Here is a 12,148-nt window from a genome sequence, read left to right on the forward strand (position 1 = left end):
AGTCTCCGTGGCGCAATCGGTTTGCGCGTTCGTCTGTTAACTGGAAATTTGACAAAAAAGACTAAACGTCATGAACAGGCTACCGCTAAAAAGGAAATGCTAGAGGCGCAAGCAAAAGCAATGGTACTTGATGAGAAACTGAGAGAAGCACGGGAACGGCTTAAAGGATTACAAACTCTTCCGCCAAAGAGTGACGAGAGCATGTCTGAGAGCACAGAAACACAAAAAACAGGGCAATGCAGTTCTGTTGTGGATGGCTCTTCACAGGAGTTAGACTCAAAAAGTATAACTGCAGGTTTTAATCCATAAAAAAATGTCATAAGTCCCGTCTATTGTTGGCCCCCCCCCCCCCCTTTGTTAAACAACTTGAGTTTACTAAGGGTATGTTGGCCTCTAGAGGAAAACCTTGGCTATAAGTTTGACACCAAGCAAAAGGGCTAACACAAGCGTTTGTGATCAGTTTCCCCGTCTGAGCTTTCTTTTTTAGGTAGTGTGAGCGAAGGGTTTTAGCTTAGAAAAGATATCTCTTCTGAGAAGATTAGCACGAAAACTCGCCAACCTTTTAAAGAGTAAGAACACCCATAGCAACTCGTGGCCTGAAGAGGATTTCTTGGGTAATGGAGACCAAGCATCTAAACGGGGTCACTATGAAGCTTTTAATTCGAGGTGCAATTGTCCAAAAAATTGTTTCAAGTAATCTAAGATGAGCTGCAATAATTCAATGGTTTCAGGACTTTTTGAGACTGTTGAAGGGTGTTAATTTGTCGCAGCTTTGCTCCAAAAAGATTGATTCACTTACAATTATTAGTTTAAGACATATTAGAATTCCTTCTCCGAGCCTATACTAAGTAACAAATGAGGCTAGGTAAGTGTTAAAATCCAAAATCTTTAGCACAGGAAATGTTTCCAGCTTGTTAATTTACAAGAAATTGAACGAGTACTGAACAAATAGTGGTCGCACCGAAACATCTTTGAGTGACTCACCAGTACTTCTCACACCGAAACTTGAATAACTTGTTTTCTGGCCTTTTTAAGATTCATAAGACTTATATGTACTAGAGGGTTGTTCAATACCAGGGCTTGATACAAGTCGTCTAATGTATTCACGAGTCGAACGATCCGTAAGAGTCGTCTTATGTGTCACGACTCGTACGATTCGTCGAACCATGAATATTCATTAAGGAAACGATGGAAACGAAACGAGTCGTAAGGCTCTACTGTCTATCCATGAATGTCATTAGGGAGACTACACGATTTAAAGGAGCGTGGGCGGAGTTGATATGCCAGGCTTCCAAACAAAGGCGCTGGTGGTAACGTCGATTAGTGGTGAAAATTTTAGAATTGTCCCACCCAACTGCATGGTTAGTTAGGCATGTGTGCTCCGATAAACACCGTAACTCCTCAGTTACATTCGTTAAATCTTTAAACCAGAGTAGCATCAAACCATGTCTGATTGTCCACCTGGTTGCTTTGTGCACTTTGATGCAAGAATTACTTTCGTTACGCAAGTTCGAGCTGTTCGAACTTACACAGAACTATTTAAACACTGTCTGGATACTGGATCATACTAATAGCGTCATTAATAAACGGAAGCATCATTTTGACATCGAGGAAGACACCATATTGTCCCGCATTCGAACATCCGTCTTCGGCAGAAGCTACGCCTGTTAATACAAATCGTCCATCGATCCCTGGACAAACTAGAGGCGTACCCCTCTCGACATTACAACCTTGTGCTTTCCCTCGGGTGAAGTTTGCACATACTTCATACTCGGAGAGTTTTCCACTGTATGATGCATTACAGTCTTGAAATGGGGCTATTTCAACTTGGGCTTTGTTTAACACATCCGTGAAATTCCCGTCCTTGTTGGCAAACTGCCAACTGGTCACATAACACGAAGAATTTACAATAACGTTTGCATCGTCTTCCGGAAGACAGATAGGAAGAACTCGCTTGTGAAGGACAGCTTTTCGCTTCAATTTCAGCAGTGTGACATGATGTTTTGCACTTGTGTAAATTTCTTTGACTTTAATACTTTCTTCGTATCCCTCGATGACTGTTCGGTCATGTTCACCGAGCCGGACCATCCAGTTATCGGTACTATGGCTTGTGTTCACACAAGTTGCCGAAGTCAGTATCCAGTGCCGGTTGATCAGAGAGCCGCTACACGCATGCCTATCTTTGAATAGCAGCTCAACCTGCCACGGCCAGGAGTTGGGACGAGCCTCATTATGGCTGAGAGCAGGAGAACTTTCTGAGGATAGGAAGCGGGTGCCACATTTCGGATGACCTAAACAGAATGAATAAAATAATCGAAATTCATCGGAGAATCGCCATCATTAAAATAACCGTCTGAAATAAAGAAGTTTACAGTCTCTTCAGTGCGGTTATTAAATTGGCTATGCTCTTCTGTCAATATTCTCTTCTTAAAATTTCGCGAGTTTTCTTTCAAATTTTAAATGTAAATTTTTGGAAAACAAGGCACACCTGTATAAAGAAAAGTTAAGCAAGTGTATGTGAGAATTGAGGCAATGATGGGTAACAGAAAAACCTTAAGGCGGCGAAATATGAGATACAAAAACCCTCAGTTTATCACGCAACATGAGCAAATTTGTTGCGTGACAAGTTGTGAGTTTGATGAAAAACGAGAAACAAACCCAAAATTTGTTGCTCAAAGTAGACCCGCGCTCTACATTTCGCAACAAATTTCTTCAACCTGCAACAAATGTTTTTGTTGCGTGACAAGTTGATCATGCATGGTGAAAAACGGGAAACATCGACAAAAACTTGCAACAAAACAATGTTGCGCGACAAGTTAAGGGTTTTTGTATCTCGTATTTCGCCGCCTTTACTCGTTAGGTTAACCTTTAGAGCAAACCTAACGAAGCAGATCTAAAAGGCAACCAAAGCCGTTTAGATACTTCTTTTCTTTTCACTCAGGGTGCTTTTCCATCAGTTAATTGTCATTAACACTAAACCAAGAACAAAGGAAAATAGCTGAAAGGCGAAAAAGACAACCAAATAAGGCTACGATTTGTTTCTGTTTTGCTACTCAGTAATTTGTTTCCATCGGGTAACACGTATTCTTATCGACCAATCACAGAGCGAGGCAAAAATGCACTATGTCGGCTTATTCTACACGACTTACCGTATAGGGTACCCTCAATGAATGGCAGCATGTAGCGCACATCTAAATACACGCCATATTTATTAGCTCGGGCGCAGCCTTCACCCCAGCTTACAACGCCCGTCAGTACGAAACGGCCATCCTCATTTTGACAAGCCAGCGGTCCTCCGCTATCACCACTACACGTGTCTTTACCACCGCCTTGAAAACCAGCGCAAAGATAACGTTCGTGTATAGTACCATTGTAAGAAATATTGCTGTTACAGACTTCTTTAGATACGAGGTTCACCTCCACTTCTCGAAGAACATCTGAATACTCAGTAGCATTTTCTTCTTGATTTCCCCATCCGGTGGCAAAACAGGATTTGCCTGTTGGAAAGGTAGTGTCCATATCAGGCAGACATATTGAATGTACTCGGCTGTGGAACACCGCTGGTCGCTTGAGCTTGACGAGGGCGATGTCGTAATCTTCGAAATAAGGGTCCAGTCCCGGATGTATCGTGACGTATTCAATTTCGATCTTTTCCTCGTAGCCTTCGAATTTTGTCGCGTTATGTTCCCCAACCCTTACATGCCACCAGTCTACTTGTGGAATATAATAAAAGCAATGGCCTGAGGTCACAACCCACGAAGGATCAATCAGCGAGCCGCCACAATAGTGAGAAGTACCATCAACAAAAAGAGCGACTTGCCATGGCCAGGTGTTGGGGTGAGCTTCTAGGCCTCCTACGATTCGGGAGGAAGGGGAAGGAACTGGACGAACACCACAAGATGGATATCCTAGAAAATGGTAGAGTAACCAGACAGAGAAGATTAGAACGTACATGAAAATCCTTTTAAGGAACCTTTACATTTGTGTATGGAGGTATCAAATGCCAAGTTCGAGGCTCTAAAATAAGATGTGTCTTTGACCAAACCTTGTGTAAAACGTTAAACATGATTTTTTTCATGCTTTTTTTAATCTTTCTCATCGTCACAAATTAAACCACTATCTTAATTTCAAGGAAAGTATCCTGAAATAATTCCCTGGAACTTATAACAACCAAATTCAAATAATTCATAAAGCCAATGTTTTTTTTCAAGATTTTTTTACATTAAATGTTGTAACTGGCACTATATGCACATGTACCATATCATACGACCCCTCAGGCATGTAATGCCTTCATTCTCATCGTGTTGAAGTAGAGGATCTTATTTACTTACTCACTCACTCACTCACTCACTCACTCACTGACTGACTCACTCACCCACCCACCCACCCACTCACTCACCCACCCACCCACCCACCCACCCACTCACTCACTCACTCACCCACCCACCCACCCACCCACTCACTCACTCACTCACCCACTCACCCACTCACCCACTCACCCACTCACCCACTCACCCACTCACCCACTCACCCACTCACCCACCCACCCACCCACTCACCCACTCACTCACTCACTCACCCACTCACCCACTCACCCACTCACCCACTCACCCACTCACCCACTCACTCACCCACTCACTCACTCACTCACTCACTCACTCACTCACTCACTCACTCACTCACTTACTTACTTACTTACCGTGCAGAGTGCTTTCAATGAATGGCGACATATAGCGTACATCTAAATACACGCCATATTTATCAGCGCTAGCGCAACCGTCTCCCCATGAAACGATCCCGGTTAAAGTAAAACTTCCATCGTCCTTTGGACAAGCCAGTGGCCCTCCACTGTCACCCCTGCACGAGTCTTTACCACCAGCTTCAACACCTGCGCAAAAATAACGCTCGTGTATGATCCCATCATAAGAGATGTTGCTGTTACAGACTTCTTTAGATACGAGGTTCACCTCCACTTCTCGAAGAACATCTGAATACTCAGCTGCATTCTCGTCCTGCTTTCCCCATCCGGTGGCAAAACAGGATTTACCAGTTGGTAAACTAGTTTCCATGTCGGGAAGACAAATGGCATGTACTAGCTTATGGAAAACCGCCGGTCGCTTGAGTTTGACGATCGCGATATCGTAATCGCCAGGATGTTTTGCATCGCCAATAATGAATCCGGGATGGACTATTATGCTTTCAATATCAATCATTTCCTCGTATCCTTCGAATTTAGTTTCGTTGTGTTCGCCAACCCTGACCTGCCATTGGTCTGGTTTAGTGTACACATAGAAACAGTGAGCTGAGGTCACAACCCATAAAGGATCGATTAGAGAGCCTCCACAGTAGTGAGAAGCACCATTGACCAGAAAATCGACCTGCCACGGCCAGGAGTTGGGGCGAGCTTCGCGTCCACCAACAATACGAGACATTAAGGAAGGAAATGGCCGAATACCGCATTGTGGGTAACCTGGAACGAGAATTGCAAGAGTTTGGATAAATATGTGTATCATGTCAGAGGACCGTATTTCAATTTATTCCCAGGACGATTCATAATACTTGGCCGTCAAGGACATGAAAAGCTATCGAGTAGCGGGTGATGTCTTGTTGAGGAAACTGAAACAAACAGATAGGATGAAATAGTGTTCCGAGTGAAGTGGCTAAGATTGGATACGTACGTGTTCTATTACTGTTCATATTCGTTGATAAGATCGGAAGAGTTATTAAACTCACATCCCACAGTTTTACAAAAACACTCTTTAAGTTTTTCTGATGTCCACCAAGTGTTGTTATTAATGTAAACACTCGATTGCGGACACGTTGACACCTAAAAGGTATGACCCATCAACGATGAGACCCAATGGCTTTATGGGTTTTTTTTGCACAGTTACATAATCAGTAATTTACTATTTCCATTATTTAAGGAAAAAGTTTGTTTACGACAATTCCTTTCTGTCAGGAAAGCTGGGTGGCTTTTAGCAGCTAATTGTAGTTGTCATGGACATGTGTACCCAGAAAGCCGTAAAAAAAGCTGTAAAATAGGGAAGCGATCAACTTCGCACGTTTACAATCTCCGCAACAGTGAAGATCTAAACTTGCCAAAATGCCGGACAGCGGCTGCCCAGCGTGGTTTCTTTTATAGGGAAGCAAAAGTGTGGAATAATCTCAGCAACAACACTAGAACTGCTCGATCACTACGATCATTTATAAAGCAGCAAAGGCTGAGTTAGGGAAGAAATAGGATACTGGTATCTCAACATATAGCTTAGTTGTTATGATTGTTAATTTAGTAGTAGTAATTTTAAGTTATTTCTATATCAAGTACAAGTAAGTTATTATTTTATATCATTAGTCTTTCATATTATATATACACATTGTAAATTAATTCTGAAAAGCCCCTTGGGGAGAATTAAATAAAGTATATATGTATGTATGTAAAGCCACCGGGTCTCATCGTTCATTGATAACGCCTTTTAGCCGTCGTTTTTACAATCGAGAGTGTATTTTATTACCATCTAATTTAGTGCATACCATATATAGTGCTTTCAATAAAGGGAAGAAATCTGCGGACATCAGCGTAAACCCCATATTTTTGCGGTCTCGCACATCCGACACCCCAAGTCACCACACCAGCCAGCACCCACTTTCCTGCCCCATCTTGACATACTAGGGGCCCTCCACTATCTCCTTGACAAGCGTCTTTTCCACCTTCAGGATATCCTGCGCACATGTAACGCTCCTTAATGTTACCGTTATAAGAGTCCTCTTTGTTGCATTCCTCAAAAGAAACTAACGGCACTTCGTTCTCTCGAAGAATATCGGAAAAATTTCCATTTTCTTGGGTGTGACCCCAACCTGTCAAGAAGCACATTCGGCCAACCTCGTCGCTGATAGTCGAGTCTTCTTCAGGCAGACACACCGGACCGACTCGACTGTAGAACGTGACTGGTCTCTTCAGACGGTAAAGAGCGAAGTCGTAGTCTCCAGCGCTGACCATTGTCGGGCGGTCGTGTTTAAATCCCGGATGTATGTAGAACCTGTCTCCTTCGATAATCTCCTCGTAGCCCTCGAGAACCTTGCTGTTGTGCTCTCCAATACGTATTTCCTTTGGTGCCGATGAGTAAATTTCATCCACACAGTGAGCGGCTGTAATGATCCACTGAGGGTGAATGATGGAGCCCCCGCACCAGTGCTTAGTCCCATTCTCCAGTATTTCAACTTGCCACGGCCACGAGTTTGGCTTAGCGATGTTGCCGCCGACAACTCGCTTTTGGCGAGAATGATGAATTTCGTCTTGTCGGCGACTTCCACATTTTGGAAAATCTATGCAAAGAAAGAAGTTGTCACTGAGTTACAACAGAGAGAAAACTTGCAGAGATAGATAAAATCGTGTTTTTGGATGACGACGTACCGTCAAATTTCCAACGAAGCATTGATATACAAATGCAAATAAATTTTCCCATAGGATTGATCTGGCCGGGTTTATTTCTAATGCCTAATGTTTCCTTGAACCTGTACTGGTGACTACTGCCTTGCTAGAGCACTATTGCCACCATCTAAGTTATTTTAGTACCTGCTGGGAACTCTCATATCCGGTGATTAGCTCCTCCACTCCCAAGATCTCATTAGCAATTCTCCTAACTATCTGTGATACATTTCTTATGATGAAAGTTCAGAGAATTTGATATTGACTTATGATCCCCCAATTGATATGATTCTATCTTCTCATCACTTGTCATCCTGATATTGTATTGTTGTTGTAAGGAAAATTTGTCTAAATCAAAGCAGAAGCAGAAGTTATCGCCGAATTTTAACGTCTGCTTCTGAAAAAGACATTCTTCTCTTCAACTCAGTTGTATTAAATCACTGCTCACCTCGCATGCAGCCATAAATTTCTATTCGAAGAGCGATAGCATCATTCCATTCCGTGGGCTTAATGCGTAAAAAACGCGCCATTTGAAGCTCTTCTAGTTGGGTGGTTTTGACCTCATGTCTGCTTTCACTGCCATCAAAGACCTGAATAGTATATGAACATTTTTTTTGTGAATAGTTACGGTATATTTAATGTTATTTGTGTCATGACAAATGCTGGGGGTACTCTGCTTTTCTCGATTATAAAGGGATACCAAAAGAAAAATTGGTATACGTCACTCCAAGAGATCAAACCAGGGCCCAGACCCAGTTGTTCAAAGCTCCGATAATACTATCCAACGGTTAAATCGACATCCGGCGGATAAGTGATCATGTTCACGAAGCGCACTGGACTGTCCACAAGGCTTCTACAACCTTTGAACAACCGGGAACAGATGTAACCCGATTTTTTGTCCAATTTCTGCTGAAACTACGCAGATTGACATGGTAGGGCGATCAGTCCCTATTCCAATCCCTAACAAAATCGCCCCTTTCCAATGACCAAAAAAACAACTACAAAGACAAAAAAACAACGAAAAATTGAGAACCACCGATAGACAGCCGTATTTAGTACTTCGCATAAGAAGTACCTCTGATATATCATCCCAGAGTTTGCCATCCTTGCTAAATGATAACGAATACTTTGATACCCAGAAGTCATTTGTAGGATGACCCTGGATAGCGACCGCTGACACGTTAGCTTCGTTTTCGAAATCAATCTGCAGAAATTGATTGGCGTCTTGAATAAGCGGCATCCACGCTCCGTTACCATGGAGACGTGCTTGTGCGGGATCATGGACACTGTCGCGAATTGATGAGGCGGTTATGGCAGCTTCCTGAATCCAGAAAGTTTGCATGCCAAGTGAACTGTTACAGGTTGATCCTATGGTGGAAAACAAAAGGTTGTTTCAGTCGCCCTAACAAGAAACAGGGAAATTCTCGAAAACTAATGGCTTCCCTTCCCTTCCCTTCCCTTAATGGCTTCCCGCTAGAACTGAAAGAATATTATCTGCCAAAAAGGAAGAAAATAGAATGTGAGAAGATAAATTTTGAACTCTCAGGAAACAAAGAAAGACGTTAATTGTCCTGTTATGATGACCGTGTAACAAACTGAAATCTGAGAGCACCCCAAGAGGAAATCAACCCCAGAGCTTTTGATAGTCTAAATCCGAATGTCTGAAGCTTTAATCCACACGAAGAGGATCCCAACGAGGTGATGACTATTACGGCTAACAGATAAAATTTTGGCCATTTAACCCCTACGGTTAACTAAAAAATGACACAAAATGACACACTGTAGTGAGGAAACATTTTTACGGGTAATTTTCTTCACGACTAACGGTTAAAATTTGGAGTTTTTTACGCCTAACGGCTTAATGCTCAAGCCGTTTTACGACTGACTGTTAATCTCACCGGAACCCTCAGCGAATCCCTTGTTCTTGTCACACTCTCGAAGCAGCTTCTAAAATCTCCCTTTCATCGACATTCATGTGCATTTTTACCTTCCTTATTATTGTATCTTCTCTATAACGTGTTCATTTCCTTTAAACCATTATCACTACACATTTGTCAAAATCAACAGATATTACAATTCGAAACCTAATCTCGTTTCCTCATCAGCGCAAACGGACATTACATCTAAAATTAGGTGTTCTTAAAGCTGTGTTTGTTTGTTTTGTGAATATTGAAAGGAGGTGCACTTCGCAGCAGTTGGTGATTCATAATTGCATGAGAAGTCTTTAGAAGAAACTATTGTAAATTGCTAGCTGAGACATTGGCGTGGTATAACACCGCTTGTTCGTATACGAAAGCTTGTGTGGCCTAAAACATAAAGATCTTATTGTAAGAGTTTACAGATGTCAACATCGAGGTATAAATCAGGTCAAGTGGCCGCATCCCTCCACCGGCTTTGCATTACCATGTAAATTAGTTTTATGTGAAAGAAAAGTTGACAATTCATGTGTAACATCATTCGAATAATGCAAACAAACCCCGTAATAAGAAAATCAAGTAAGCGTAGCAACGATTCCAAATACAGTAAATATGAAGAAACGATCCAGGTGAATAAATAGTTTTTTTAAATATTATGAGCCTTTGGTTCCCTCTCTTCTGTACTGCCTTCGATGGATATTGTGATGTCACGGTGAAAAATCCTTAGCAACAAGTTTCTTTAAAATTTCTATTTTCACACATTATCTTTATCCGTCGATGGTAAGAGACAAGGTGAATATGAAACCTCAAAAGTATTATTACTCAACAACCAGCTGAAGTTAACCACCACAGCACTTTGCTCTGTACTGTCTGCAAAAGGAGATATTTCGTAGGACAAGTTTCGAAAAGCAGAAGTTAATCAACCAATAAACGTATGCATGTAGTGATCTATTTTGGTGTCGAGTCTAGATCTCAAACAGCAAACAGTGATATTAATCTGGTTTGTAACTTATACTGATGGAGAATATTAAAGTCCAAATTAAACTTCTGCGAGGTAACGAAAGCATTGCAGCTTTTTTGTCCCAAAAAGATTCCAAAGTTCTTTCCTATTAGCATTTGTCAAATTAACGTTGATAACCCTGATTTCAGCTTTAATTGTCGACTGTCGACCTTTTGTTTCACAACAAGTGACGGTTATGGAAGCCGCATTAAAGAGCAAAAAGGCGAAGATTGAAGGAAAACATTCAACGTAAGAAATCTTACCCAACGTTTCTTCTGGGAACAAAATGTTGGCCTCTCCAAATGTTGCGGCATCTAATAAAGCATATGAGAGAATTCATACATAAACTGACGAAGGGATCTCGCGTTAATTGTTGCATTTAATTTTGTTAACGCAAATTTCGCATGGCGTATCTTCGTCCGATTCAATTGCTGACGGCTCGTGATGTCGACTTTCATTATTTGCAGATCTTCCCGTGAAATTAAGAAACGCCTTTACACAAAGAGGCTAAAGATATTCCCTGATCGAGTAAATGAAAACAGGAGACATATACTCGTAGGCTAATCATTGCTGAGGGTTATTTGATGGTTCGAAATGAAGGCAGAAGATCCAGGCAGCTCTGATGTTTGAGTCCTAATTGATATGGGATATACGACCCCCAGAAACGTCTTAAGTTCTTTTTTAATCCAGTTGCCTCATTAAGCTTACATATACATGAAAGTTTTAGGCATTAATGCCACACTAAGTTAACACTGAATCAAAAATCAATCGGTTAGAACTAGAACACCCATCGCGAACTTGAAAGAAGCTATTCAAGAATACTCACCGCTTAAAAACAAGCACAGGAGAGTAACAATCCACATCACTTATCCCAATTTGCGCTCAAATCTTGTGATCTTTCACAGCTTTAAGTGTAAATATGTAAACATATGGCCACTGACTTCAGTGTGTCAACTTTGCCAAGATCAAAATTCAAATGAAAGTGGAATAAAATTTAAACCAATGAACAGGAACGATGATGATCGAGAATTTGTTTATTCATATTAAAACGTGGTGACCTAGGTTACAATTGAAATTGAAATTGAACTCCAGGTACTTGAACTCGACCAAGAATTTGTCAAGATAATGAAGATTATGCTAATGTCGTTGTATTAGTCTTCCGTTTTCAGTTGATTTTATGAATTAAGAACATTGTTGAAATTTCAAAATTTACGCGGTGTTCCTAATTGTAATTGCATTGCAAGAAGACGGAAAAGCAATTTAATTTTGCGCCTAAAGAAAGCACTTCTTGTTTCTTTTCAGTTTTTGGATAGTTCGATTTTCGTCTAGTAACTGGAACAGTATCGAAGTGTTTTAGCGAGTCCATTCTAAGCTCTTAAAGAATTTGTTTAATTACCGCGAGTATGGGCGTCAGGTTCATAATTCTTTCAACTTGTCAAGTATGTGTCAAATTTTTGCGGTGGTGTGTGATGCTTACCATTCAAAAGGTAAACAGTCTCCCTTCATGTTGTTTTAATTTAAGGTTAATCAAGCAAACAAGTGATAAGAATGGAGAAAGATATCAATTTGGGGATTATAAGTCGATCCACTATCAAATTCTCAAAACTAACATTGCGAGAAATATATGGCAGACAGTAAGGAGAATTTTTAATGAGATCTTGAGAGTTAAAGGGTTAAAGGAGAGAATTGAAAGGTCAGTTATGTTTTATCTGTCTGTTATAGCAAAAAATAAGTAGAAGTTCAGTACGGTAATCAACTCGCGGCAAACAAGACGATTAAGAATTCTAGAGAGGAAGAGGAGTTACA

General features: G+C 41.1%; 1 protein-coding gene across 1 annotated transcript; it reads right to left on the reverse strand.

The window, feature by feature from the left end:
- Window positions 1-659: 659 nt before the first annotated feature.
- LOC136281496 (transmembrane protease serine 9-like) lies at window positions 660-11,306 on the reverse strand. Its single transcript, XM_066167880.1, has 8 exons — window positions 11,169-11,306; window positions 10,606-10,656; window positions 8,502-8,794; window positions 7,875-8,016; window positions 6,532-7,323; window positions 4,700-5,470; window positions 3,150-3,908; window positions 660-2,291 (listed from the first exon to the last, which is right to left on the reverse strand). The coding sequence occupies exons 1-8, from the start codon at window positions 11,203-11,205 to the stop codon at window positions 1,540-1,542; spliced, it is 3,597 nt and encodes a 1,198-aa protein (XP_066023977.1). The 5' UTR covers window positions 11,206-11,306; the 3' UTR covers window positions 660-1,539.
- Window positions 11,307-12,148: the final 842 nt, after the last annotated feature.

Source organism: Pocillopora verrucosa, chromosome 6 (genome assembly GCF_036669915.1).
Source record: "Pocillopora verrucosa isolate sample1 chromosome 6, ASM3666991v2, whole genome shotgun sequence".
Taxonomy (NCBI): Eukaryota; Metazoa; Cnidaria; class Anthozoa; order Scleractinia; family Pocilloporidae; genus Pocillopora; species Pocillopora verrucosa.

Excerpts from the sequence above, each read along its gene's own strand:
- LOC136281496 (XM_066167880.1), bottom strand. The coding sequence starts at position 11,205 with ATGTGGATTGTTACTCTCCTGTGCTTGTTTTTAAGCG. Across the intron at positions 7,324-7,874 it reads AATTTATGGCTGCATGCGAG|ATTTTCCAAAATGTGGAAGT; the intron begins GTGAGCAGTGAT and ends TTCTTTGCATAG. Across the intron at positions 5,471-6,531 it reads TATTGAAAGCACTATATATG|GTTACCCACAATGCGGTATT; the intron begins GTATGCACTAAA and ends TTCTCGTTCCAG.